This window comes from Cladosporium halotolerans (assembly GCF_011745625.1).
Source record: "Cladosporium halotolerans strain TM138-S3 chromosome Unknown Sca21, whole genome shotgun sequence".
Classification (NCBI taxonomy): Eukaryota; Fungi; Ascomycota; class Dothideomycetes; order Cladosporiales; family Cladosporiaceae; genus Cladosporium; species Cladosporium halotolerans.
The window spans coordinates 254,535-281,587 of record NW_027191472.1 but is presented as its reverse complement, the minus strand read 5'-3'; the positions used below and the strand labels follow the sequence as shown (position 1 = coordinate 281,587).

Below are 27,053 nucleotides of genomic sequence, written 5' to 3'. Positions count from 1 at the left end.
TCTGATCTCCGCCCGCGTCACAGCAGAACCCCACCTTGCCGGCCCACGTGAGCCGTCGCTTTGCCCTACCGAAACGCGGGGCGGCTCTGCACGTGAGACGCATTCTGGCCTCTTTAGCTGCGGCTCCTTGCGCCTGTACGCCCGCCCCGGCTGAATTCAATCTTGTAACCTCGGCGTAGACTACGGTTGCAGCGGGTTGCAGCGTTCTGATGGATGGGATGTGCAAGGTTGAGTATGTGGATGTTGGTCTTCCCACTGGTTCAGTAGAGTAGGGTGCAGGACGTGACGGTATTGTCATGAAACATGTAGATGTTGACTTTTCATTGGAATCAAGTTCAGAAGGCGGTAAAGAGGCAGGAAACATAAGCCCATACAAGCAGCAATAAGTAATGAATCACAGCGCTGGATCGTATCTAGGCTCCCCCTGGCTATGTACCATCACTCCTCCTAGACGCTCACTCTTGAGGAGGCTGGTAGCCGGTGCCGTCCTGAGTGCAGCCCGGCAGCAGCAGGCATACATTCTGAGCCTGGCCCTCGCGGTAGTAGTTACCGCCAACGGGTCCCTGCAGCTTCGCCTCCTCAACGTAGCCAGCGAGATCGAACAGAGCCCTGTTGGCCGGCAGGTACTGGAGGCTGGGCGGCGGGACGTAGTTCGGCGGCTGGCGGTAGATCAAGAAGGTGTAGCGGTGAGGAGAGACAGACAGAGGAGTCGGGGCCATGTACGACGCAACCTGCTTGCGGATCTGGTTGGTGATGCACTTGGGCTGGACGTCAGAGACGATCCAGTGCAGGAAGTCGGCCAAGATCGGGAGAGCAGGGCCAGGCGCATCCGGGTCGACCATGATGAGGGTGTACTTGGTGGTCTTGGGATCGTAGCCCTTCTCCGCAGTGATGGAGAAGTCCGGCTCGAGAAGGGTTTCTGATGATCTCATTAGTGCTGTGTTGACGGATCCAACTCAGGATTCTACTTACCAACAGTGTTGAAGGTGTTGCCGAAATTGACTGCCTTGCCGTTGTAGTTGACGCTCACTTCAAGGGTCGGGTTGAATTGCGGAATCACATCAGGCACAATCTTTGCCGCAGTGAAGGCTGCCTTCGCTGATGCAAGGGCGTTGGCGTTGGCATTGGGACATGTCTGACGTCTTTCAATAGCGGCAGCAGGAATGGCCGATGCGGCGGCAGAAGTCACCAGAGCAAGGAGGGAGAGGAGCTGCATGTTTGCCGCGAAGACTCTTGAGGTTGTAGACGATGGGAGATAGACTTTGACATGGACGGGCGGTCTCAGCTGCTTTATGTGTTCGAGCTATGCTGACCCACCATCCTTTGAGTTGGGCGCTATTGGAAATGTCTTCATTGTTTGGCCTGTAGCAGATAGGGAAGACCATGTCGTGCGCTCGTCCGATGCTGCGAACGTGGTCGCGATTGGCGATGGCTAGATACTCAATGCGGTATAGGCTGATAGATCGACCTCATAAGGCGCTATCGAAAGACTTGACGAGCTTCTTGTCTCCATGATGCCCAGACGGATTTGCGGTATGGGAATGATGCTTGGTCTGGGCAAAGTTGCTGCACAACAGGCTGAGGCTCCGCATGTACGCCAGCGCCTAGTGACCTTCCAAGCCGCCATGATCGACGGCGTTGTGGGAATGTTCTCAAGGCCCCCGCTTTCACATCCGTCTGCACGTATGCTTGGAATACGCCACCGACACAGGTGGCAGAGTGCTTGACATGCGGCTCGTGACAAGGAATGTGAGCTTGAACTCACAATCTCGAATAGTCAATGGCCAAATCAGAGGAACGCTCACCCTCAGAACCACACAGCTGGAAACCGTTGCCTCCCAGGAACAAGTAGCCGCCTGGGTAGATCTGGCGATTGGATTCGCCCCGCAATGCAGATCCTATGGATTTGTCAAAAAGGCCAGCAGCAGTAGCAGCTTACCCTAGCCGCGACCGTGAATATGCTCGGAGGTATCGGAGGAAGCTCCTGCTTGCACGATAGAGCCTCTACCGTCGAGACTATACTGATGGGACCGTGACTATTGCCGTCCGGTGACTTATTCCCTTGGCTTGCTCTGCCAAGTCAACACGCTTGAGCCGCTCGACGCTACTGAAGTTCACAACGCGCAATGCTCTGCAGCACATGCTTTCGATACGTCATGGTATGCTCAAAAGGGGGAGCATAAACAACAACACAGAGTGATGCGCCGCTATGCTCTGATTGAGCGAAGTCTCGCAAGATGTCAATGTTGTAGAAGAAGTGTTGGGGGTTGACAGACAGGATGTGACGTCCGCGTCTGCACAAAGTCGTGGGACCCGGCGCCGTTTCAGGACCCCGAAACGCGTCAACCCCAGGCAGCTGTGAACAGCTAGCTCATACAGGCCTCGCAGAAACCACTGCAGCAACAATACTGTTCAACTCAAAATCGCGTCCACAAAAATAGGCTCTGGAGTCAACAGCCACAGGCACACAATCACATCATGGCAGCTATGATGCCGTCAGGCGGTGGTGGAAGCTCCCAATCTGCGAATCCATACGAGCACTACGACAACCCCAGTCTAGAAGGAGACGACCTCATTGATCCCGACGATGGTCAGTATTGCACAGCAGAGGCTTTACAGTCTGATCACAATCGCTGACAATATCCCTAGCTACCCTCGATGACCTTGACGACCCCGCCCACGGCGGCCGCACTGATGATCGCGCACCCCTAACAGGCAACATCTCCTCGTCGCAAGCCAACTCCAACTCCCGCTCAGCCCACAACGCCCAAGGATACCTGAACTCCGCGATTCCCGGCGAGGATCGCCGTGCGCCTGTCAGCACATTGGATGAATCAGTCTGGGAAACGCTGCGCCGCGACCTGCTCGCTGTTTGGGAGAAGATGCGCCAGGTGCTGTGGCCTAAATACTTGCTAGGCGGCATGCTTTCTCAGGGTGGCGGTATGGGAGGTGCTGAGAGAGGCGAGGGAGACAGCTTGGCTGGCGGAATGCCGAACATGGGACACCTGCGCGGGCTCGTAGGCAGATGGCCGGACGCGGATGCCGTGCTGCAGGGTGGTATGAGTGAAGGTCTTAGGGATTGGGATCTTTGGTACGTGGGATCTGCCATTGGCATGCGCTGCAGTCGATGGCCGTTTGCTGACTATCATTCTTTAGGGGACCCTTGCTCTTCTGCTTGCTTTTGTCTTTCCTCCTCTCCATCAACGCCCGCGACGACCAGCGTTCGCTCGTCTTCAGCGGCGTCTTCGCTACCGTCTGGATCGCCGAGGCCATCGTCACATTACAGATCAAGCTTCTCGGAGGCAACATGTGCGTACCCGGTCATCTGAGATCTCTGGCCACCAAGCTAACAATTCAATCGCAGCTCCTTCTTTCAATCCGTCTGCATCATCGGTTACACGCTCTTCCCACTCGTCATCGCATCGCTGCTCAGTGCTCTACGCGTGCCGACCATTGTCCGCATTCCCGTCTACAGTGTGCTCGGACTGTGGTCCCTCGCAGCGGGAGTCAGCATTCTGGGCGGCAGCGGCGTGGTCAAGAACCGGGTCTCGCTGGCCGTGTACCCGCTCTTCGTCTTCTACGTCGGCCTGGACTGCCTTTGCTTCATTTCGTAGCGGCTTCTCATTCGAGTTGTATTATAGATTACCACAACTATCACAGACCTTGCGAGCATTTTAGCCACAAGAGACGCTATGCAAATGCACTACTTGCCTTGACTCAAGACACCCCTCTGCAACCTCCTGATCTCACTGCTCAACCCTTCCACGTCCAGCCGCCGCATCTGCTCACCAATCGTCTGCGTCCTGCCTTCCAGCACATCAAGCTCCCTCTGCACATCCTCATCTACAAGCCTCCGCTCCCCAAACTGCGAATGAGCAAACACCGCGCCCAGCAAATCGCTCGCGTCCAAGTCCGCCTTGTTCAGCGACTCGCCCAACAACTTCGACAGCCCATCGTCCGTACTCGCAGCCAACGCAGCAAGCTTATCCCTCCGCTCGAGCGTCACGCCCCGCAAACCCAGCGACAGCTTCGCGACATCCGTCGCTTCCGGCTGCTTGACATCCAAATGCCTCAGCAACTGCGCCGTCGCGTCGGGCGCCTCGGGCAAATTCGCCTGCACCAGCCTAAGCGGCTTGAGGCCCTTCAGCGCCTGCGCGACCTTAGCAGCAGGCTGCTGGTCCTCGGCCTTGCCCGCGGGCTTCGCGAGCGTCTCGTCGAGCGTCTGCGAGACGGCCGCGAGCGCCGCGCGGTGCGCGTGCACGTGGTGGAAGTGCTCGTTGAGGCCCTCGAGGCGGGCGGAGAGGAAGTGCAGGGTCGAGCTGAGGTACTCGGACCAGCGGGCGGCTTCGCCGTGGCTTTCGGCGCGGGCGGAGCCGAGGCGCTTGGTAATTGGTTGTTTGTAGTAGTTTTCGGCGACGAGGGTGAGGAGGCTGTCGATTTCGCTGCTGAGCTCTTCGAGCTCGGCGCGGACGGAGGCTTGTTCTTGCTCGTTGGGTGGGGGGTGGCCGTTGGTGGAGGGGTCTGGGAGGTGGCTTTGGTAGATTGAATCTATCTTTGTGCGGATTGCGTTGGCTTCGAGGAAGGTGAAGGCGTGGCAGAGTTTGTCGACTTCTTGTAGAATGTCGCTTTTACTGTCGTCGCCGTTGAGCTTGGGCAAGACCTTCTGCAGGCCGTCGAGCATGCGGTCGTCCTTTTCAAGTAAACGCTCGATCTTCGCAGGCAAGTTGGTTGACACGGAGTCAGCCTGGTCCATTGAGGAGCGCAATTTTTGGTGTAGGAAGCTGGATAGTTCGTTCAATTCCAATTCAAGCTGCGCCTTGTCTCGGAGGAGCTTGTTCGGTGGTTTCTGGGATCCAGCCCGGCTCTGATCATCATTCGGGGAGTTTTGCGCCTTGAAGTCGAGCAGCGCCCGTTTCTGAGCTTCCATGAGCTTGCATTGGGCATCAATGGCCGCGGTGCTCGACTCGAGCGAAGTGATCGCGTGCTCAAAGTCTTCGTCCGAGAGCGGGCGTCCAGAAGCTGCGCTGTGAATCTGAGGTGTAAATTCGCCAAATCTCTCATGGAAGGCATGTTCCTCCTTGGTGAGTAGCGTAGCCGGCGTGAGGTATGTCTTCACCCAGTCTTCGGTTTCGGCTTTCTTGGCTGGTTCGAACGCCCACGCGACATCGTCTCGGCCTAGTCCGGTTTCACGCTCGTCCAGTACCCTGAGGAGGTGAAACAATTCTTTGGATGCCATTGCTGTAATTTGACGAGAGCAGAATAGACAAATTGGGTTCGCACAGGTGCTACACTCCAATTGCAGCCATCCGTAATACGCCGCTGGTGGTTGGGTGATGCTGCAACAGCATGCACCTTGTGGTGAAGTCGCTCCGTTTCCGCAGATGACCCGCTTGCAGCTGCCATTTTCCTGGAGACATCTCGGAGGAGGCGGCTCTGACTGCCGGGCCCGAGCGCAGCCATCGGCTTTGCGCCCTTTAGCGAGCTCGCTCTCCTAAAGGTACCTCTGCCAGCATGTCAAGCCGCTATTGATGGTTCCCCAAGCATCACCTGCGGACAAGCGGTCATTGGTACAAAACATGAGGGGATTCTGCCCGGGAATGTGTCCCTTGTCTAGACCCTCTTCTCGTTCTCGGGGAACGCGTGCGGGGTACGTGTGGGTTGGCGGCTCTGACGTTGCTGGTGATCTGCGATGATGTGGTTCGTCTATTTATTTGATTATTTATCTCGAAGTGATCTCTGCCATTATATCATAAACGAGACGTCTGTCTCTTAGTTAAGAAACAACACCACAATGTCTTCCATCTCAGGTGTCGACGATATCAATACTAAGTTTGACCATAAGACTCTCATCACGAAACCAGACGACCTCACGTACAGCTACTATCTTTCTCCTCACTTTAAGAGCAAGCTCGACCCTTCGACGCCTGTAATCGTCTTCCTTCATGGCTACCCAGACGATGCGTTCATGTGGGCAGGTGCTGTGCCGCCAATGCTGAAGCTGCCCTATCCTTTCATCTTGGTCGATCTGCTAGGCTTCGGAGACTCTTCCAAACCCGAAGTATCGCACAAGTACAACTATCGCGCTCAAGCCAATTCCATAACCCAAATTCTGGATAAAGAAGGCGTGGCAAACAATGTAATTCCCATTGGACATGACTGGGGCTCCGGTATGTCTCCTTATTTCCCAAACTGCACCGGTGCCATTCACTAACATCAAGCCCCAGCCGTCGCCTCCCGCCTCTACCTCTATCATCGCGAACGTTGCGTCGGCCTCTCCCTTCTCTCCGGCGCCTACAAAATTCCCTCGCCCGAGCCCTTCTCGCTCGACGGCGAGAACGCCCGCACGACGAAAATCTTCGGCTATCCCCAATGGGAATACTGGAACTTCTTCTGCGCCCCCGACGCCCCAGCGCTGATGAACAACGACCCAGACCGCATGTACGAAGTCAACCACGGCTTCTACGCCTCCCCGATCCCAGAGGAGAACGGCCGCGACATCTGGATGCGCGAGATGTTCTGCACGCCGGGCGCGATGCGCGAGTACGTGGCGAGGCAGGGCAAGTGGGCCAACTCGACTGTGGAGTTGAAGCCGTACGCGAAGAACCCGGAGCTGCGGAAGCGGTTTGTCGACCGCATGCGGAAGGGCGGGTTTGAGGGGCCGGTGCAGTACTACCACCACTTGGCGAATAATGCGATGCTGGAGGATGAGCGGGATTTGTGCAAGAACCCGGAGGATAAGAAGGTTACGGTGCCGCTTCTGTATATTGGGCAGACGGGCGATTGGGTGTGCCGGACCGATCAGATGGCACCGTCAAAAGAGCAGGGGTTGGTGAAGGACGTGGAGGAGAAGGTGGTGGATGCTGGGCATTGGGTGCTGTATGAGAAGCCTGAGGAGATTGCGGCGATAATTGGGGATTGGCTGCAGAGGAAGTTTCCGGTGAAGCAGTAGCGGCCTCCAATCAAGATCTCTGCAAGACGTGTAAAATTTGCCAGACCAGGGGCTGGAGAGGAATCAGATGTGTGTTGGAATTACTGTTTTTTATTGATTATCTAGTGGTATCTACGGCCGTATGTGTGCCATCTCGTCATTATTTTTTCGGATTGTAGTGGTCCTTCTCTTTCAGCCACCACCCTCTTGCCCGAGCGAAGGGGAATATTAACAATTTGAAAGTAATCAGTATCGACCAATGCATGTCGTAAATGCCCGGTCACAGTCCGGTCCTATCCCATGCAAATGCTGTCCATTTTCTCTCCTAGAGATTCCCAATGCTGCCATAACGCCATACAAACAAGATCAAAGAGCCAAAATCTCACGAGCTTCTACCCCACGACCACCCATCGCCACTGAACCACCTGCTCGGGCGGTTGAGGCGATCTGTGTGGGCGTAGGCGAAGCCGGGGAAGTTCTTACTCCAAGACTTCTTGTCATCTCGCGCAGGCGTGATGGGAGCGCCGGTGGGCGGTGACACCTCTCGTCGTCCCAGGCTAGCGCTCGCCGCGCCGGTGGAGCCTGCTGCGGGCGCGGTACCTGATGGCGCAAGCGGGTTGGTGCTGTTGCTTGCTGGTACGAGGCGGACGATTGTGCCGTTCTTGTTGTCATAGGTCACGGCGAACATTGTGCCGTTACTGTCGATCGCGTTTGCTTCGGGTGCGGAAGGCGATGAAGAGCCGGTAGAAAGAGGGACGGAAGAGCTGCTGGTCGATGCAGCAGTGGCGTTCCTTGATGACGACGCGGATGCGGCTCCGGTGCTCAAGGGTACCTTTGTCGTGCTGTTGGCCGATGGTGAGGCGTCCGTAGCCTTCGCGAAGCCTGCTGCAGTCGTGCTGTTGGCAAATTGCGGCAAACTGCCGTTCGAGGTCGTTGAAATGGTGGCTTGCGCTGTGGACTCCTCTGACACAACCAGAGTCATGTTACTCCCCAAAGAAACGTCCGTAGCCGTAGCCTCCTCACTTAGGGTGGTGGGCATTGACAAGTAGAGCTGTACAATCATGGAAGTTGAGCTAGCTGGAGCGGCGGTCGTGCTGTTTGAGAAACGCCCAGTCGAGGAAGCGGTTGCATTGGTAGACACGGCACCAGTAAATTGCACCGCTGTACCTGTCGCTGCAACGCCTGCTGCCGTACCCATAGGAATACTCGATGTGCTATTGGCAAAGCGTCCGATCGACGATGATGTCGTGGCATTTGCGGCTGAGGACGTAAGGCCGGTCGCGAAAGCAGAGCTTGAGGTCGTGGCATTTGCTGATGATCCAGTCATGATCGAGGAATTTGTTGATGAGTTTGCGGACGCATGCCACGTGAAGGGTGGCCTTGACGAAGGCTTGCTGGAGATAGAACTCCATTGGGAAGTTGTGGGTTCAATGGAGGTTGTGACTTCGGCCGAAGTTGTCTTGGGTGGATATGCTGTGTTGCCTTCTACGCTTGTTGGCATGGGTAGACTCGTTATACTTGTGAGGTAGGACTTGCGTGTTGAGGATGTGTCGGATAGAGCGGATGTGGTCTCTTGTCTTGGAAGGACTGCAGCTTGGACGGAGGCCACTGCCCAGGCGACTGTAGTTAGGCGATGGAAATGCATCTTCACGATTGTGTCTTGGTGGATTCGGAGGCAAGTGTGGAGATGAGAAGGCCATGGCAAAGAGAGTTGCGGAGTTCTTGTACCTACCTTCATGTGGCATCGCGAAGGCTGAGAATTGAAACTTCGAGGGCTGGAATACCTCTACATTGTAGAGGTACTGGCCAGTATAAGCACAATTAGGTGGCTAGAGTCTGAGAGCTCAGCAAGCTTCTTCTAGCGTGAGACAACGATGAGGCCGATGTTGGTATCTTTCAGCAGTCGGCGAGGAACACGATCGCGCTCAACGCAGTTGGCATGCTCTATATGCATATATGGAAGGCAACTTCTTCTCGTTGCAAGATTCGTACACTGCAATAAGCATTCGAACACCATCTCACGAGAGAAACGTCCTGTTTTGGAGTGTCTCAGGAAAGGGGGAGGCTGGTGTCGCCGCTCCAGCAACAACAACGTGGTGTCTCACATCCCAGGGCTGAAAGGGCCCGTGCGCTCGCACTTCGCCCACACTTGCGTGGACATTGTGGCAAGCAACGTGTTTCAGCAGTACAAGCATTATTGCCAATCCGGGACAAGAAGGCTGAGGTTTTGGACGAAACGCAAGGAAACGCGATCGGCGTGGTGGCGAATACCCAATCATGTTCAAGTCACCTGGGCCTAGACTCTTGCGTGGGCAATGCGTGATGAACTTCTGATGCTGCGCCACGATCTTATGAAGATCTGATGCTTCCTGCCGTACGACCGGTCTTCGTGTTTTCAGAAGATGAGAGACGCAAGTAATCGGTAACCTAAACTGATTCTGGTAAAAACGCTTGGCTGACTTGGAAATCGAGCGTAACGAAAGATCAAACATCCATCTATTGAGGGTCCCGGACAGCTTTGGATCTGTTGACTGTGTGATTGGCTCCAGTAAAGCTCGCAAGAAGAACGTTGAGCGGGCACTTAGAAGAGATAAATGTCATCTATAACTTCAACCATGCGCGATGCCCCGCGGCACAGTACTCTCCAGTGCTTCTGGTTGGCCCGTGGTATGCAGATTTCGTGGCTGGCCATGCCGCAAGGCTCCAGAAGCTCCGTCTAAACGATTCTCGCCCAATCTTTGTCTATGGTGTCAAGCCCAGAGCGGTCGAATTGTTGGCTCAGAGGATCTATAAACGCTTCTGAACTTATAGGGGCACGGCAACAACTCGGCTTTCAGCATTTGAGCATATAGAGGCTCGCCGATGATGACGCTTCTCTCAAAACTTGCTGATAGACCTTTGTACTATCATAGCGATGTCCTGAAGGTCGTTTTGGCGCTTGTAGACTGATCTGGAAACCCCGAGACAAGAAGGGGAGAAGATCACAAGCACCGCCGCACAGCCGCGATCAATACTTGAATATCTCGAGGCAGTATGGCGACAACAATCAACAAGCAAATCTCAAATGGCCTTCTGCAAAACAGGATGGTCATGCTGGTAGAGTCTCTTGGCAAATCTTTCTCCAGCCCTCGTTGCGAACCTGTCGGTATTTCCTGCTGGAGGCTGCTGACACTGTGGTTACATGTGGCGGGTCAATATATTGGGCAATGGTTGCAATATGCAGCATTCAGTATCACAGCTTCCAGGAGTGCTAAGGGAGTACAATGAGAGACGATCCCGGCCGGTCCGTACGGCTCTTGATCCTCGTGAGAAACCCCGACGGCAATATCTACACATACTGACTTACTGACTTCACACCGGGGTTCCTTTCACATGTCATTCACTTGCACAAAGCTTGGCATTGCTAGGATTGAAGCTTCGACTGGAAACAAGTGTACTCCACTCTGCTTTGCTCTTAACCCGGCCACACCCAAACATACAAAGTACGCAAGCAAAGGCTCTATCGGTCAAACTTTGCGACCACTTCAACGTATTGTTCCTTGGGCCCTCGGCTGCTTCTGCAACAGCCGCACGATAGCCCCACGACCATCACTCATGATGTCCTTGATCTGGGAGCTTGCGCTTGTACTCTTCCTGGCGAGCAGTATCCGAGCTTCAGCGCTTGAGTGCTATTTTCCGAACGGAGATTTGGCGCTGGACGGCTTCCCTTGTTTGGAAAATGGGGGTGCCTGCTGTCCCCCGAACAGCATATGCTATTCTGACGGGATCTGTCTCTCTGAGACTGATGAAATCGTCCAGCGACACTCATGCACCTCCAGGTCTTGGGACGATCCCAATTGCGCGACTTTCTGTGTTGATGGTGATTATACCAACATGGCACTTGAAGTAGAATGTGTGACTGACAACAATCAGCGATGCGGTCTGACAGGTTTGAATACATTCAAATTTGTGATTCCCTTTCGGACGGCTACAGTGCATGCTGCCCAATTCAAGGCTTGTCACAAGGCTGCTGTGGGATGGATCGGTTCGAACAGTTCACGATCGGTGACGCCTACTCTATCGCAGTGGTTCGAAGCGAGACGTCTGCCACATCAACATCCGTGTCATTCACAAGTTCGACATCGTCTACGCCCTCGGATCCCCGAAGTATACATCATCTCAAGCTCATGGATATCGGATAGTGGGCTGACTTACTATAGCATTCACGACGTCGGGGTCTAGCTCAACAAGCTCAACACGCTCAACAAGCTCGACACGCTCAACCAGTCGAACCACCCCCACCGAGAGCGCGTACATTGGTACGTCCTCGCCATTGCCAGGAAATGATACATCTATGGCAAAAACAGTCACTCATCAAGGATACTCTCCAACGGCCCTTGGCGCTGGTATTGGCGTCCCGCTGGGCCTCATCGCCTCCGTCATTCTGTTCTACATATTCTACCGCAAGCACCAAATACATGCCCACATGATGCGAAGCGCACCGATTCTAGACATAGCTCCCCCTGCCCATACAGCAGAGCTTCCAGCCTCCGAAAAAGCGGATCCAGATTCTCCATCTGCATCACCGGTCCAAACGCCTGACCTCGTACCTCCGAGCGAGCTCGGCAACTACTCCACTTGCTCCCCGAAACCACTCTCTCAAACCATCAGCCCCGTATCGCCGATGATGGGATCCTACGATCCGCGCTGGTCTGCGTTCTCGTCTATGTCGGCAAAACCGGGCCAGTCTCCCGCCGCTGTGGATAAAGCTGTTGCGTTGCAGCCTGTCAGCCAGCAACATTACGGCTCAGGCCAGCATTACTCGATTGCCTCACAGGAGCAACAGCAGCCGATAAAAGAGCAGGAAGACTACCAGATAATGTCCAGCGGACAGGCCCATACTACGGCAAATGGCGGCATAAATGCAGCCATCAAAGAATTGGTTGCGGAAGCTCCACCAACAGAAGCCGCCAGCGCAGCCAAAGGTGCAGGTAACGACGTTCTAACAGCCTCTGCCATCCATCCTCAAGAACCGGAAGAGCAAGAAACCATCACCGCAGTGGAGGGAGACGAAGAGGCAATCGCTGGGGCCTGGATTCCCTGGATACAAGATCCCGCGTCCGAGGAGTTCCTCGAGGGAGCAAGCGACGAAGGTGGAAAGATTCCTCTCTCGCCTAGCAATGGCCGCACTACTGGAGACGCCGTCATCAATGACCCGGAGGTAAAGAGCGCAGCCGATGAGACTGACGACATTTGGGGCTGGGTCAGTAGTCCCAAGAACAGCCCCTGTTGAGAAGCGGACTCTATATATCCAGGTCATCATGAGCTTGGGATTTGAATAAGGACTTGAACATTGTCTTGACAGCGTGGAGTTTGGTTCGGAAGCGTAATGGTTTGGTTTTCTCTTTTCAAATTGTTCGACCGCGTTGGCTGTAAATGGACCAGCCGCAAAATGGCCACAAAGCAAGTCTGCAAGCGGGCGACACGCTTCGAGTACTAGAAAAACAGTCCGTAAAGAAGACCCGAAATAAAGAATTTCCTTTGCTCAAATGTACAATATACTACTCTCAACGCCCGTCTCTCAAATATATCTATTCTATTCCGCGCCCTTCACCTCCCCAACCCCACCATTAGCCCTCCTATCGCCCTCCCCAGCACTACTGCTCCCAAGAACCCCCTCCTGCTCATCAGCAAACTCCACACCCCTAACAAACAACTCACTAATGCCCTCCAGCCCCGCGACGAAAATGCAAAGCAAGCTCGCAATAACAAACTTCGTAATACTCTCTCCAATCTCCAACCAGCTCCCCTCGTCCTTAACCTCCCAAAAGAACCTCAGCGTCAAATAATCTCCGATCGCCATAACGACCGCGAACAAGCTTCCGCCCCTTAGGCGCAAGCGCTTCGTGAGAATACCCAGATTCGCAGAGACGAGCGCGAAGGGCGCGAGGAGCTTGAGGACGAGCAGGGCGCCCTGGCTGAAGGGGTCGAAGATGGGGATGAGGCGGTAGACGGCGTCGAGGGAGAAGGAGGAGATGGAGGCGATGTTGCCCGTGCTGTAGAAGGCGGACTGCAGGAGGAAGAGGAAGAAGAGGCAGATGCGGGCGTCGGAGAGGGTGAGGGAGCGGTAGGCGCCGGTTTGGAGGGCGCGGTCACGGGTGCTGGCCGCGGTGGCGGCGGGGGAGAGGGGGGTTGTGAGTTCGGATTTGAGTGCGGAGCCGTTGGCGGTGGGTTGGGGGAGGGGGGTTGGTGAGGAGAAGGATTGGTGGATGCGGTGCTCGAGGCGGACCCAGCTGAGGAGGGTGATTGCGATGGCGAAGTAGAAGAGGCCTTCGTAGGAGATGGTGAGGATGACGAAGAGAGGGCCGAACGCAAGGAAGGTGATTGCGAGGCGGTGAAGGTAGTGGTCTTGCGGCTGGAGCGCGTGAAGGAAAGGCACCACGAGAGAGGCAATCAGAGTCGCCCATCCAACCACTTGGGTACCAAGCGGCAGGCCTTGTTTCGCCTGGAGCGAGCTCACGCTGGAACGGGTGACCAACATTGCCAAAGCGACGAGTCCGACTTGCACACCCATAATGGTGCGAGAGATCCCGTCCGCCTTGTTCGAGGCAAGACCAGCCTTTCCAGGAGCAGCTTGTACGAGCAGGCTCTTCTCAAGTAGGACGTACAAAACTCCGACCAACAAGATGAGCAAGCCGCCAAGAAGGATGAGGCCGGCGCTTTCAACTTTCATGGCGGGCAGAAGCGTGAATATGCTCATAGCAGTACAGGCGCAAGCCCATGTGCTACAGAGGACCCAGTTCTTCCGGACGAATCCAGTTCCGTAGAAGAACGGCCATGCAGTGGCGAGAAGGTAGCACACTGTGTAGACTTCACGGTACTGATAACTTTGGACCTATGAATCGATGGTAAGCGTGCGTAATGTGTAGCAAGTGTTCATTCTGAGCTTACCATGACTTCCAAGATGCCGATATACAAGGCAAGGTTGAGGCTGAACTTCATCGTGTCGCTCTTCTCGAAGTTCGAAAAGAGCTTGTTCTTGCCTTCCGCCAAGGCCTGTCGCCTAGCATATACCTCCTCCCAGAACATGACCGGGAAGAAGGCGTAAGCGTAATACTGGGGTGGCGAAGACTGAGCGAAAAGGAAGCTGTACAAAAGGACAAGAAACGAGGTAAATGCGACAATGCTAGTGTTGGTCCGCGATGTTTCGACCTTGCCGCCCAGCATATGTAAGTCAACGGCTGTGGTGAAAGCAAAGGCGATCCAGCCGAGGTAACCTGTTGTGATCAACGCTCTCAAGAAAAGCCAGTCGTAGGTCTGAAGGTAGCGAAGACCCTGGAGCGCCAGTTGCATGAGCTCATCTGAGCTGCTGATGGCTTCGTCGTAGTGGCCGTCCTGGATCTGCTGCTCGATCAACGAGAGACGGTGGTCGACGGTCTGTTCGGCTTTCGCGAAGCCGTGGTACGGCTTGTATCGGAATTCGGTGGCCTTTTTCTGCTCCTCCTTGATGCGATACATCTCCAAGATCTGGCGCGCGTTGACAAGCATAGCTTTAGCCTTCTCCTTGTCGTCCGAGTCAATGAACGATAGCGGCAGTTCGCCCACCGAGTTCACTGGATACTCCAGCCCGGCGAGGTACGCCATCAAGGTTGCGATGTCAGCTTGCGCAACATCATGACGCTTGACATGATCCAAATGCCAGTCGCTCGAGAATCCATCTTCATGCCCAGGAGCTTTGCCTTCAGCGGCTGTGACAGGCTTCGAGACACCCGATCCCCACGCAATCAGTGGCGTCCTTGTGTTGTCCGGATGTCCATCTCCGTGGCTGCCCCAGTCGCTCATGCCGTGGTCCGCGGTGAAGACGAAAGCCGTCTCGTCATCTCCGTAGAAGCTATTGATCAGCTCTGTGATCTCCCTGACCCCCTCATCCACGATCTTGATGTTGTGCAAGTACTCTTTCGAATACGGTCTGTACGCATGTCCAGTGGTGTCCAGTCCAAGCAAATGCAAGAAGAACACCAGCTTGTCTTGCCTCAACCGCGCATCAAGCTCCGGATCCGTCTCGGCATCCTTGAAGAGTTGCTTGACGCGATCGAAAACCCAGAAGTCCAGCTCCGTGGCGTCCTTGCTGAAGTCCTCAAATTCCGCGCCGTAGGTGTAGTCTTCCACCCGTCCAGGCACAGCGCCCGTGCTGAACATAGGCAGGATGTCCGGACTGCCCCAACTCCACGTATGCCTACTCCTGTTGAAGACGCTGTCGAAGTCGACGGGGTTCAACTTCCAACCCGTTGTGACAGCCGATACATCCTCGTACAAGCCTGCGATCAAGGCTACGTGTCCAGGCCTAGACTCCGTGGGTACGCGGGTATGCGAAACGCCGAATGTGCCATGCTCAAGGACTCGCGATCGGAGGAAGGGTGCCAATGGGCGGGGTTCGAGCGAAGCGGGATCGTTTGGGTCTTCAGGCGAAGGATCGGGGAAGTACTGGAAAGCCTTGTCGGCGCGGAGGCCATCGCCTGATTACGGTCAGATGGTGGAGAGCTAACATAATGCGCGAATCTTCTACACACCGACATAAAGCACCAATCGCTTCGCGGGAGCCTTCGGCGTATCGACGCCAAAGGCCCGCATACCGGTGACGATCGGGCTTACGAAATAGATGTCGAAGATGGAGAAGACATAGATGACGTGGAAAACGACGGCGAGGGCGAGGAAGCCCATGCGCCCGAGTCGGGCCATGATGGTGCGAAGTGAGCGGTCGTGGTATGCGAGCCACGTCTCTGGACGATTGGACGACTTCCAAGTGGTACGTTGGCCTTCAAGGTGCTCGCTCCTTGACCACGCCAAACTTCCAGCTTCCCCAGAAACGCGTGCCGCAGGAGCAGCGCGTGCACGGCCCGGGTGAAGGCGATTAGATCTTGCGATTAGATATGATCTCATCTCATCTACATCTCGCAGACGCAGTCAAATCAATCGACTCGTTTGGAGAAAACGGGGACTCGGAGTCTGACGAGGATTTCTCTTGCTCCTCAAATTAGCCGTAGTGTTTTGCCAAGCTTTCGATGTTTGAGCTTCCTCTTTCGGCGACAGGTACATACAGGTATCCGCTTGAGACGACGGCTTCGCGGCAAGACCATTAGGATTCCTCGGGCATGAGACGCCGACGAGAGTTATATTCACGTTTCGGAATGATGCTCGCTCGCTCCGAGCCGACTCCGATCGGCCACGCCGTGCCCTTCTGCACCTGTGACGACACCCGAAGCCGCCGCGGCTGCATCGCCCATTTCTCGCACGCATCTGCATATCTCCAGCAAAGCCGTCTCCTGCAAAGCGTCTGTTGCGGCCGCAGACGCTGACCGAGGGTTTTCAGCCGCCGCTTGCCTGCTCCCCAGCCGCGTACGCATGTGCTCGATCGGTGCACATACAGCCGGCGCTGACCTTTAGCGTGCCTATGTCATGCCGTGTCCGCAGGCGTGGATGCAGGATGCACAAGAATCGAGATCGCCGTGCGTCCCAGCAGGCTCAGCGCAAGGCGAGTTGCATGTAGGGCAGAAGGCATGCCAACAATGCCACCCGCAGCGAAGACGGAGTCAGCCCCTGATCGGGCGTCCCGGTGGCATGGCCTCTCACCTTACTTGAGGAACAACACAATCTGCCCTAAACATTCCTTCTGCTGACGCTCAATCGCAGCAGCTGCATGCCGCGCAACGCAAGCAAGGTTCAAAAGGGAACTCCGCGGCACTCGGTTGTTGTACCACAGCTCATCGACTCGATCTGATCTAGACAGGCCTGCAGGCGCGCATCTCGTCATGAGGCAATCAGCCGTGATCAGATGGGGTAAATGAAATCAGCACGAGGGCGCTCGATCCGAGTTACCCTAGGTCACGCAAACGCTCAGCTGCAGGCGCCGTGCTCGCGGCGCTGGCGCATCGCTACCGCGGCTGCCGCGCCCAGCACTGTGGGCGACGGGATTGGCGCAGGATGTCATGCAGGCGTGCAAACCTCGGGGCGCGACCGAGGCGTGTCTTTGTGAGCTCTATGGCGCTGGCGCAGTGCGGACGGAGCTGAGAGGAAAGTTTAAAGTGACAGGTTGCAGATCAGATTAGCTCGGGGGATGGGCCGGGCAGGGAGCCGGACTCAATGATCTGTGTCTGCACGCGCCGGACAAGATACAGTGCAGGCTACATGTCAAATACATAGTGCAGTCGAGGCGCGATGAGGGTGCGAGGCCTTCTTCGGGTTAGCAAGTGGGCCCGCCGCAGCTCCCGAGCAGAGCAGGCATTATAGTGCGATGCAGGCGGCCGGGCGCCAGACGCTCCTTGATACAGCACTCACCACGACGCAGATTGGAAGTGCTCGAGCGCATCGTCTCGGCGGGCCCCTGCCGGGATCCTACGGCCTGGTGCCTGCAAGATGCGGTGATGGCGCGGGCGGGTGAGACGGTGGCCTGGATCGGAACTGATTCGATAGGCGCTGGCAGGGCCGCCACGCGCTGCCGAGATTTGGAATAGAGTTGCGCGGGCCATTCCAGCGCCCGCCGTGCCGGTGTCAGGCTGGAGATCCTCGGGGTCCGGCTCGCGGGCCACGGCCGGCCCCGAACGCTCCCCTGTCGCTCGCGCGCCCATCACCACAAGGGCACCTCGTGGGGGTTGGGCTGCCTCGCCGTCCACGTGAGCCTGCTGTCTCAGCACCCATCACTCCGACGGATGCCAGTCACCACGGGCCCGAATCAATAGTCTGCGGCTTACCCTCCGACGCTGCTCCTTGCCCACACACCCACAGTCCCGTACACTTCGTATCCCTTCACAGAGCATCTCACCAGATGACGCCGCGCACTCAATCGATCGGCGCCGGCTGAGTGGTTCGGCTGTGCGCAAGCGAGCGCCAACAGATTCCAGAGAGATCCTGCTGAGGCCCGACGCAGTGGTCCATTTCCGGTCTCCGATCGTGACATCCACCCGCGCCTCCATCAATCTAGGGCTCCCCGGGGCGCGCCAATGGGCCCAAACGCTGAAGACCCCATGCCACACGGCATCGCCCGCCGCTTGCCTATGTCTGCAGCTCTCTCTAATCGGGTTGGCATTCGCTACAGGACAGGGGTTGACACCTGTTTGGCGACGCTGGTCCAACGTAGCCCTTAATAGCCCTTCATGTCGAACATGTCGAACATGTCGCCATCGTGGCGCGGATCCCGTTTCCCCGGCTGCGCTAACGAATAGTTTGAGAAGTGGTATGCCCTCACGTCTGGAGAGGATGATATCCTTTGCCTGAAAGAGGCAGACTGTTGACTCAGTTGTAGGTACTTAAAGTCAACTGCCGGCCGCGTATTTCGACCGGATCCTCAGACCAGTCGCCCTCCATCGCCTTTTCGCTCTGGACCAAGTTTTAGCTTGAATCCCCGAACCAAACTGCAGCCCGCCAGCCTCCCACTGCAGGAACATCAAGAGCTCTCTCCGACTCCGACCCGCCTTGTGAGCCCACACCTGCTGCGTGTACGTCCTGCAAATGCTTCCGTCGACTCAGCTTGAAACGCAGACTTACGTGAACACAGAACCCTATTGTACCAGCAAGTGGCATTGAGGTCCAATCACCATCTACCTTCAAACACCTTGGTTTCCTGTCAGTCCGGCATCATCCCGGAGCCATCGTATCAACGCTAGCAACCCCGCCACCTCGGAACAACATGACCACAGACGGTAGCCAGAGGACCTACCTCTACGACAGCCACGGCCCTCGCGCCGTCGATGCAGGCCAATCCCGGACATCATCCCGTCGACACCAGAAGGACAGTGCGTCCGAGGATCGCGACGGCAAACGCTCCCGCAAACCCTCTGGTCACAAGTCCTCATCCAAGTCCGACTCCGGGCACAGACGAAAGTCCTCCAACGCCCAACCAAGCGGTGAGGCACCAGCGAAGCCCAAGTGGGAGCTCGATGTCATTGGGCAGCCCCCGCGAGTCTTCCCACTCGGGATGGAAATCGAGACCTCCGCGATGGTCAGCCTGCGCTTCCCGTCCGCCGACCGCGCCGCCGACAGCGGCCACGTCGACACCAGCCGCCTGTTCGCCGTCGCCTCGCTAGTGGCCGACACGCGCAGCGGCGAGCGCGTACCGGTGGAATCCGGCTCGCTGACAGGCCAGAAGCTGTTCGACTCCGTGCACGCGATCCCCGAGGAACACGTCGCAACGATGGCTCGCAGCCAGCCGTGCCGCTTAGCGCTGGGCTACTTTACCTTCCCCGGCCTGCTGGTGCGTCAGTACGGCTCTTATCGCATCCGCATCACGCTGGTGCAGATGCCAGCGTCTGGCTCGTCGCAGCAGGGCGCGACATCGTTGCTCGCCGTCGACAGCGAGCCTATCAAGGTCGAAAGGCGGCCGACCAACGCGCCGCGAGTGCACTCGCGCGCGAATGTTTGAGTGCGTTTAGCGAAGCTTGCTGTCTCTTCTGTTTTGTCGTGTTGTCGTGATAGCGCATTAGGGCAGGCGTTCGGATATATGATACCAGGGGACAACGACTCGTGCGATACGGAAAAGGAGTTTATGTTTTTGACGGTCTAGAAGAATTTATGTAGGAGTGATTCTCTTGGGCAGCTGTGCGTGGAGTGTAGGGGCGCTTTGTGGGAATGTCACAGTCCGATGTTTCCTTGTCGTGATAGGTAGACTACCTTAGATGTGTTGGATTCACAACTCTTTCAATCTTCATTATTCGAGGTCACATGTTAAACGGATATCCGCGAGTCGTGAAGAGACGGCATGCGACTATTTCAGGGTCTTGGCTGCTTCTACATTGTCGGATAATCTATGTCCGTGTGGAGCTGAGGTGATGCGAGGACGTCGCGGCTCGCTTTGCGACATTAGGGCTTAGGGTTGTTAGGGTCACGGTGCAGTCGCCGAGATCACGTGAGATGCCCGGAAAAGGCCCGGTCACTCCACTCCACTCCACGTCCTCACCGCGGCTTCGCATTCTCAAAAGAAACGAGAACCAACCCTCACCAAACGTTACGCGACCACTGGACAACGAGCAGAATCACGATCGACACATTCTCACGGTCGTTTCCTGCTGTAGACAGACTCGGCTTTGGCCTGCGGTGGCTCAGGCTACGCGCAGATATACGCGTCGCCATCGCTGCTTGCCACACAGCATCACGAAAGCTACACCATCAACTCCATCGATCTGGCCGGTGGATCCATCTCATCTCGACTTGATCAAGCCGGATTGACCCATTAAAATCGTTTCCTGGCAGTCGTCGTGTGCTCGTGCATACATCATGCCTGTCGCTATGCCAGACGCCGTAATGGCGCAAATTCACAACGCCCTGTTCGTAGAGGAGAAAGACGTTCCTTCCATCGCGAAAGAATTCAACGTGGGCGAACGCGCTGTTCGCAAATGGCGCAAAAACTGGCAACTCTTCGGCATGCCACGCCCTCCAATCAACAAGGACGTCAAGAAAGGCCGGCCCCGGATCTTCAATGAGGAAGAGGAAAAGGCTATGTTTGCTTACCTGAAAGAAAACCCCGACGCCCACCTGGAAGACATATGCAAGTATATGTCAGACACCTACAACAAGAAGGCCGCCATCAGCACTGTTTGGGACATCCTTCACCGCAACAATTGGTCACGCACGGAGACTGACAATTACCTGACCCCTCACCGGACGATCTTCTTCTGGGAATGGGACAAGCCGAACGGCATCAAACCGCTACGAGCATTCGTGCAAGCCCATCAAGACGAAGAGTGGTGTCCGGCTCAGGCGCAGGCTTATCGTTGGATTCAGCAGAGGACCGAAGCTCTGAAGCAGGGCAAACAGTCTCCCACCAGAGCACCGGGACCGCAGAAGCCAGTTGGTAGGCCGAAGAAGGACATGGACGACCTCCTTGATGACGAGAATGGCGGACCTCGAGCACTAGGAAAGGCAGATCGCAAGCGACTCTTGGAGGAAGCCGGCATTTCGCCTGCGACTTACTACAGACGACTGAAGGAGAAACAGAAGCAGTACGCGGAGGAACACCCGACAGAAACGCCAGAGACGCCTACTCAGCCGGGCTCATCAATGGATGATCAAACACAGGCTCTACTTTCAGCCGAGCAGCCTGCACCCCTCCTATACCCCTATCCTGCCATACCCGAAGCACCGAGCAACCCGAGCATGCTAGACAACATCGAAGTCCGCGACGCGACGCCCGGTGACGCGCCTCAAATCGCAGAAATCTACACCCACTACGTCAACACATCGATCAGCACGCTCGCCGAAAAAGCCCCATCGCTGGCGCAGACCGCCGCACAAATCCAGCAGACACGTTCACCGGCCGTCGACCTGCCTTACGTCGTCGCGACCATCACACCCACTGGACCCGTCTGCGGCTACGCCTATGCCGCACCCTGGAACGACCGCGCCGGCTACCGTCCCGCGGCCGCAGACAGCGTGTACGTGCACCCAGATGCGCAAGGCAGGGGAATCGGGCGGCGGCTGCTGGAGGCACTGATCCAACGACTCGTGGTCGGCAGCACGAAGACGCAGCTTCTAGCGGCCATGTCGATTGCACCGGGGCAGGCGATTGAGACGCTGTCGACGGGCAGGCTGCACGCCAGGCTGGGGTTCAAGTGTGTCGGGAGGCTGGAGAGGGTTGGGTTCAAGTTTGGGGAGGTTGTCGATGTGGCGACGCTGCAGCTGGATCTTGAGGCTTTGAGAAATGCGCAGCAGCAGGTTTGAGATGGGGAGATGGGGAAGATAATCGGAGCAGGCTCATCACATGGCATGTCCTGGCAGACGACATCAACTCGAAAGCATCTCTTCTGGTCGAAAATTTGGTGGCCTCGCGGACTGCAGCATTACCAGCGGCTTGAGCTCATTCTGTTCGAAGACAACGTGCGCTTCATTTCTACATCAAACCACTCCACGAATTTCCTAGTGTTCACGGACAGCCTACAGAACATGCGCAAGACGACGAATGCGATAAGAATCACGCCTACATGAATGCGGTTTACCGGGCCTCTCTACGACTACAGCCCTCCCAGCAATAGCTGTGGCGTCTCGTTAAGCTTCTCGATAGATTATGTGCAGCCGACAGCGTTCAAGCAACAAAGCCTCATGGCGCGCGGCTGAGATGTACGCCACATCAATCGATGTATTAAGGAGTTCAATATCGATACAGCCACTATTCGCCACAAGGCGTGCGGCTGGACTGCACGCCACAGCCATCAAATCACCCCCTCCCAGGAACCGCCCCAGATCGTCCGCCACACGAAGCCACAAGGCCGCCCGCGGCGCGAGCGAAGGCGTTTTCCAGAAGCCTTCACCAAGCCGCCGGTTCCAGACCCCACCGTTGCTCGAAGCTTCATCAAAAAGCAAATACTCACGCCACCATAGTCGATACGTAGTGTTTGTTGCCTTTAAGGTACATACCGCGTCGTCCAAGAGAATCCAAGCAGGCACAGCCCGATCTTGTCCCACGTGTCGAACCACCGTTGCCGCGCGCAGCGAATCGCGGGATCCCACGGCCTTGGTACGGGACCTACTGTGCCTTCCGAGCCTGTCGGTCGGCTGGACGGGCTGGAACAATCCTCCGTGCGCGATGTCTTTCTTTTCATCCTTCTAGCTTTTCGCTTCGTTTGTTTTTCGTTCGCGTCGTCGTTCGGCTCCCCATCGCAAAGTCCGCTCGAAGCAGGCGGGAAAGTTAGCTGTTAGCGCGGCTAAACGACTTGCACGCGAACACTCGAATCCTTCCAACGGCCGTCTAGAATTCAGTAGACAACAACAAGCCTTCCGGCCAATCACATCTCTCTCAAGCCCTCCGTACCAGCCTATTCGCCCTCTTCAGAAAACGCCCGTCAGCTCGCTCCCATCGTTTGCCTTCTTCACCGCCTTGTCCCTCCCGCCGAGACCTATCTCATTGCCCACATCTAGCACTTCGCAGCAGAGCTCGACGGTAGGTCCGCAAGGTTCCTCTTCCCACCCAAACAAGCAAGCTGCAGCGCCGATCGCAGAGTGTACCTAGGTAGCATCACCTCAATCCACACAAGCTACAGGTAGGTATCTAGATACCTTAGGTACCCTATCGCACGAGCTGGACGAGCTCGACGGAGCTTCGTTCGCCCCACGCGCGCATATTCTGAAACGCGCTTCTCGCGATCCCGCGCGCCTGGACGCCTGAGTCTAGGTGGATGGATGGATGGATGAATGGGGGGATGCATGTCAGAGTCAGCTTTTGGCGTGTTGTGCCGTTCGTTCGTTGGCCGTTGACGAATGAGCAGTGTCTGGTCTTCCGCGGGGAAGTACTGTAGAAGGGACGTGGGGATTTTTGATTTTTTTTTCCCTCAGTGTTGTTTTTGCCAAAGCGGCGCGAAGGCCGACTGGACGGTTTCGCGCTGCTGATCAATCGTTCCAACGCGATCGCAAACGTGGGATTGGATTGGATCGGATCGGATTGGTAAGGTAAGACGCGCAAGTAGACGCAACCCCGTCTTCATCCTCCATCCGCCCAGCCCGGGCGCTCCCTCCATCTCATGCCCACGCCCAGCGGCAGCAGCAGTAGGAAGTGCGTGAGCAGCAGGCTCGTGACTCGCGAGCCGTCCTCCAAACCTCCCACACCCACCCTGAACCGCACCCACACCCCACCAAACCCGCAAACGCACCGTCGAGTGCGGGGTCCGCGCATGCAACCTCTTTCCCCTTCCCTACCTTACCTCGCTACCTCCCGCCTCTGCCTGCCTGCCTGCCTGCGCGCGCGAAGCCACCACTTCCATCAATCACATCACAAATCGCCGCGCGCCCAAGTCGTCCACGTCCGCATCCAAATCACACCGCCGCGCGCGCCGTTCGAACCCTGCCAGTCTCCGGCCGCGAAGCCGTGCAGACTCGGGCACGGCGGAGCTCGCGTCCGACCCGCGTCTCGCGTCTCGCACGCGAGGTGCGCGTGAGTGCGCCTTTGTGGCTTTCCCCCGGCTGGTCCAGCCGGCGCGGCTGGCCAGAACCGGGGAGGGAGGAAGGGCTGCTGCTGTGGGCGTGAAGATGTGCCGTGCCGTGCTGGGCTGGGCTCGGCTGGGCTGGGCGCTGCCTACCTGCCTACCTACCTACTACCTTGCCTGGCCTGGCCTTGGCTAGGCGCATTGGGGAGCGGCGGCTGTGTTCAGGCAGGCAGGGGAGGGGACGGAAGGGGAGGGTGTTTGAGATAGGTGGGGTGGGGGGATTGGGCTGTGTGTTGGGTTGGGTAGATAGGATAGGATAGGATAGGGTAGGATAGGATAGGATAGGATGCGAGGGTCGATGCGATTGAACCGGACGGTCCGAATCGGGATGTGGATGTACGAACGGTTGGTTGGCACGGTAGGTAGGGTAGAGGTGCGTGGCGCGCACGCGAGATGCAGGAGGGCCATGCACGCACGCACGCACGCATGCGCGCTGGTATGTGTGTGACTCGGTTGGGAGATTCGCGGGACGATAGGAGGTCTGTGAGAAGCGAGAAGCGAGATCGCTTCGCTTCGTCGGAGGAAAGTGGGTGCTGGCGAGACGACGGAAGTGGAGTGGAGTGGAGTGGAGTGGAGTGTCTGATTGTTCATTCGCTTCGATGCTATGATATGCAGTTTTCTAGATCCTGAAGGCAAAAGATGCAACGAGAAAAAAAAGAAAGAAAAAGAGGCTCCGAAGTGTCTCCAAGCCTCTACGACCAACAGCCGTCGCTCGCGGGCCCCGATCAACAGTGACCGCGCGAGCGGGAAAGGAAAATAGAAGAGGGTGAAGAAGAAAAGGCGACCGTGTGCGAAAAAATGGGTATCATGACCGTTCTTTCCACAGAACCCGTAATTAACGCCTCCATGCATTTTTTCTGGTGTTGCTTTCGAAATGCCCTGTTGCTGTTGCCGTTACCGTTTCTCCATTTGATGTGATGTGAAGAGATGGATTTCGAGATTTCGCGACCGCGTGCTGATGTCTCTGCGGCCGTTTGTTGCTTTGGTTTGCCGTCGCCGCCGGTTGATGCTCACTTTCTGGTGTGAGGTGGCGAGGTTTTTGATTTGCGACAATTGTCGCGGAGCGAATCCGCGGCGATAGTCGTGCGGGTTGAATGTGTTTTGTTTGCGTCATGTGACCCTGATGACCTGCAAGTGATGACTGACTGTGCCACCAGACCGACGGAACTGCGTCGATCGAAACGATGATAGATAATGCCGGATCAATCCGTCGCAATCTTTCATATCGGAAGACCCCTTTCGACCTTGAAGAGCTCGAACGCGAGCGAGGGCGTGTCTTTGATGACGGCGTACACGTCCTGAGTCGTGGCGAGCGCAGGGTGAGAGCGGAACGCCTGCAGGACGACGTCCCTCAGGCCGCGGTCGGAGTCAATGGTAGAGCAGTAGACCTCCTCGATTGCGTCGGCGAATTCGGACGAGTCGTAGTAGCAGGCCATGGCCATCTCGAACTTCTGCTGAGCGACCTCCTTCAGAGACGGGATGTCGTACTTCTCGGCGAGAGCGTAGACACGGGTGTGGAGCAGGAGGTGGGACTCCTCTTCGCCGACGTCCTCTTCCTCGTCGGACTCGCAGTCGCTGTTGGCCTCGGAGTGGTAAGGCGAAGCTTGCTGGCGGCTGCGGGCGGGCGAGCGCGGGGATCGTGGGCTCTTGACCTTGTTCTTGAATTGAACGTCGGTCTTCACGGAGATGGCGGAGTCGGGAGGGGTCATGGGAGTGGCGATTTGAGGCTCACGCTGGGTGTAGTTTCCGGCTTGGGCGAGGAGAGGGTCTTCGATCAGGGTGAGGTCGACCTTCTTGGGAAGTCTTCGTCGGGCGTCGGACAGCAGACGGTGACGGAAGACGGCCGAGGCCTCGTGGTCGGTCTCATCGTTCAAGTAGTCGAGGTGGTAGAAGACTGTGAAGGTGAGGTGTCAGTCGACGCAGGCCGAGAGGGAAAGCACGTCGCGCGTGCAGGGTGCATGGCGGCGACGCAGAACATGTTGCATGAAGAACGTACAATGGATCATCTGCTCGACTGCATCCTCGTCATCCTCGCTCAGGTCGATGACGCCAGTGTCAGCCTCGCGAAAACGATTGCTGCATGCGCCGTCGAAGAAGCCGCTGCGGGAGCACAGAATGGCCTTGTGGACGGACCATTGGCGGTCGTTGCAGGTGATGGTCAGATCGGAGTACTTGCCACCGAGGTGAAGTCTGTTGCGCATGTAAGTACGGCCCATGGTGGTTGTGGAGGTGTAGCCGTGGTTGAGCAGGGAGGAGTGGGAATTGACGGGAGGGTACTGACGTCGACAAAGCACTCATCAAGTCATTATGAGGGTTGCTGCGCGCGGCGGAAGCCATTGCGGCGGGCAGAGTCTGCGCGCAATTTGATAGCGGAGAGCCGAAGGTGCAGCAGCGACGGGCTGGACGGGGCTCGGGGATCGTCAGACGTGTAACGGGCGTGGAGGGTGGGAGCCGCGACAGGGGTGGAGGCGGGAATAAGGCGGGGCGCTGTGGGCGATTGTCTGTGTCGATGGTATGGGCGCGTGTGTCGGCGTGTGTGGTGTGTGTGGTGTGTGTGAGGTCTCTCGTGCGAGGGCAGGCGGCGTGCGAGGAGCGGCCAGGCGATGATATAGGATCAGCAGGGCCGGCGGGCGGCAGTGACGACGAGCGCAGAGGCCGAGCTTTGGCGCAGTGGCCCAGTGGCCCAGTGGCCCAGTGCTCCAGCAGGCGGCGGATGGCAGCGAACGGCGTGGGCCAGGCCTGCAGGAGGGCAGGAGGGGAGACCCTGGCACGGGCGACGGCAAGCCCCAGCAGCCGCGGCGCCGCTGGCTGCTGCGAGACCGCCAAACCGCTGCCGCTGCCACCGCTCACGCTCTCACTCCCTTCCGCCCACACGGCGCCCGCCGTCTCCTCCTGCCGACCTCTCCCTGTGCCCTGCACGCCGCGTCAGTGCGCTTGGCGCTAGAAGGCGCAGTGGCGCGCACGCAGCACGTGGATCCGGCCCGCCTGGCTTGATGCCTGTCGATCGAGAGATTGCCGACGCCCTGCGCTGAAGAGGCCTGCCTAAGGTACCCTAACTGCCCAGCACACGCCTGGATGGCTCTCTCACGGACACACGCCGCCGCCGCAGCGAGCCGGGCGCACGCCTCGTGAGCCTCGTGAGCAGCCCGCCGCCGCCTCTGGTCTTGAGGGTGCACGCCGTG

The 27,053-nt window shown here is 57.0% G+C and overlaps 8 protein-coding genes across 8 annotated transcripts; 4 read left to right on the top strand and 4 right to left on the bottom strand.

The window, feature by feature from the left end:
- Window positions 1–289: 289 nt before the first annotated feature.
- WHR41_06493 (uncharacterized protein) lies at window positions 290–1,531 on the bottom strand. The gene is made up of 2 exons (XM_069375098.1): window positions 973–1,531; window positions 290–919 (listed from the first exon to the last, which is right to left on the bottom strand). The coding sequence occupies exons 1-2, from the start codon at window positions 1,214–1,216 to the stop codon at window positions 456–458; spliced, it is 708 nt and encodes a 235-aa protein (XP_069228271.1). The 5' UTR covers window positions 1,217–1,531; the 3' UTR covers window positions 290–455.
- An 831-nt stretch (window positions 1,532–2,362) lies between these two features.
- On the top strand, window positions 2,363–3,725 carry WHR41_06492 (uncharacterized protein). The gene is made up of 4 exons (XM_069375097.1): window positions 2,363–2,590; window positions 2,650–3,091; window positions 3,157–3,309; window positions 3,365–3,725. The coding sequence occupies exons 1-4, from the start codon at window positions 2,479–2,481 to the stop codon at window positions 3,612–3,614; spliced, it is 957 nt and encodes a 318-aa protein (XP_069228272.1). The 5' UTR covers window positions 2,363–2,478; the 3' UTR covers window positions 3,615–3,725.
- On the bottom strand, window positions 3,704–5,236 carry WHR41_06491 (uncharacterized protein; the record flags this gene model as incomplete). Its single annotated transcript, XM_069375096.1, has 1 exon — window positions 3,704–5,236. One exon carries the CDS (start codon window positions 5,234–5,236, stop codon window positions 3,704–3,706), a length of 1,533 nt encoding a protein of 510 aa, XP_069228273.1.
- A 491-nt stretch (window positions 5,237–5,727) lies between these two features.
- Window positions 5,728–7,088, top strand: WHR41_06490 (uncharacterized protein). The gene is made up of 2 exons (XM_069375095.1): window positions 5,728–6,167; window positions 6,225–7,088. Exons 1-2 carry the CDS (start codon window positions 5,792–5,794, stop codon window positions 6,947–6,949), a joined length of 1,101 nt encoding a protein of 366 aa, XP_069228274.1. The 5' UTR covers window positions 5,728–5,791; the 3' UTR covers window positions 6,950–7,088.
- Window positions 7,089–12,503: 5,415 nt separating this feature from the next.
- On the bottom strand, window positions 12,504–15,739 carry WHR41_06489 (uncharacterized protein; the record flags this gene model as incomplete). Its single annotated transcript, XM_069375094.1, has 3 exons — window positions 15,478–15,739; window positions 13,859–15,423; window positions 12,504–13,802 (listed from the first exon to the last, which is right to left on the bottom strand). Exons 1-3 carry the CDS (start codon window positions 15,644–15,646, stop codon window positions 12,504–12,506), a joined length of 3,033 nt encoding a protein of 1,010 aa, XP_069228284.1. The 5' UTR covers window positions 15,647–15,739.
- A 2,216-nt stretch (window positions 15,740–17,955) lies between these two features.
- WHR41_06488 (uncharacterized protein) lies at window positions 17,956–19,322 on the top strand (the record flags this gene model as incomplete). The annotated part of the gene is made up of 3 exons (XM_069375093.1): window positions 17,956–18,137; window positions 18,207–18,399; window positions 18,459–19,322. Exon 3 carries the CDS (start codon window positions 18,591–18,593, stop codon window positions 19,320–19,322), a length of 732 nt encoding a protein of 243 aa, XP_069228283.1. The 5' UTR covers window positions 17,956–18,137; window positions 18,207–18,399; window positions 18,459–18,590.
- An 851-nt stretch (window positions 19,323–20,173) lies between these two features.
- WHR41_06487 (uncharacterized protein) lies at window positions 20,174–21,616 on the top strand (the record flags this gene model as incomplete). Its single annotated transcript, XM_069375092.1, has 1 exon — window positions 20,174–21,616. One exon carries the CDS (start codon window positions 20,174–20,176, stop codon window positions 21,614–21,616), a length of 1,443 nt encoding a protein of 480 aa, XP_069228195.1.
- Window positions 21,617–24,526: 2,910 nt separating this feature from the next.
- WHR41_06486 (uncharacterized protein) lies at window positions 24,527–26,444 on the bottom strand. The gene is made up of 3 exons (XM_069375091.1): window positions 26,153–26,444; window positions 25,868–26,061; window positions 24,527–25,765 (listed from the first exon to the last, which is right to left on the bottom strand). Exons 1-3 carry the CDS (start codon window positions 26,206–26,208, stop codon window positions 25,092–25,094), a joined length of 924 nt encoding a protein of 307 aa, XP_069228194.1. The 5' UTR covers window positions 26,209–26,444; the 3' UTR covers window positions 24,527–25,091.
- Between the last annotated feature and the right edge of the window lie 609 nt (window positions 26,445–27,053).

Coding starts and splice junctions, on each gene's coding strand:
- WHR41_06493 (XM_069375098.1), bottom strand. CDS start 1,216: ATGCAGCTCCTCTCCCTCCTTGCTCTGGTGACTTCTGCCGCCGCATCG. Junction 920..972: donor CAACACCTTCAACACTGTTG/GTAAGTAGAATC, acceptor TGAGATCATCAG/AAACCCTTCTCGAGCCGGAC.
- WHR41_06490 (XM_069375095.1), top strand. CDS start 5,792: ATGTCTTCCATCTCAGGTGTCGACGATATCAATACTAAGTTTGACCAT. Junction 6,168..6,224: donor TGGACATGACTGGGGCTCCG/GTATGTCTCCTT, acceptor ATCAAGCCCCAG/CCGTCGCCTCCCGCCTCTAC.
- WHR41_06492 (XM_069375097.1), top strand. CDS start 2,479: ATGGCAGCTATGATGCCGTCAGGCGGTGGTGGAAGCTCCCAATCTGCG. Junction 2,591..2,649: donor CCTCATTGATCCCGACGATG/GTCAGTATTGCA, acceptor CAATATCCCTAG/CTACCCTCGATGACCTTGAC. Junction 3,092..3,156: donor CTTAGGGATTGGGATCTTTG/GTACGTGGGATC, acceptor ATCATTCTTTAG/GGGACCCTTGCTCTTCTGCT.
- WHR41_06486 (XM_069375091.1), bottom strand. CDS start 26,208: ATGGCTTCCGCCGCGCGCAGCAACCCTCATAATGACTTGATGAGTGCT. Junction 26,062..26,152: donor TTGATGAGTGCTTTGTCGAC/GTCAGTACCCTC, acceptor CATGCGCAACAG/ACTTCACCTCGGTGGCAAGT. Junction 25,766..25,867: donor AGTCGAGCAGATGATCCATT/GTACGTTCTTCA, acceptor TCACCTTCACAG/TCTTCTACCACCTCGACTAC.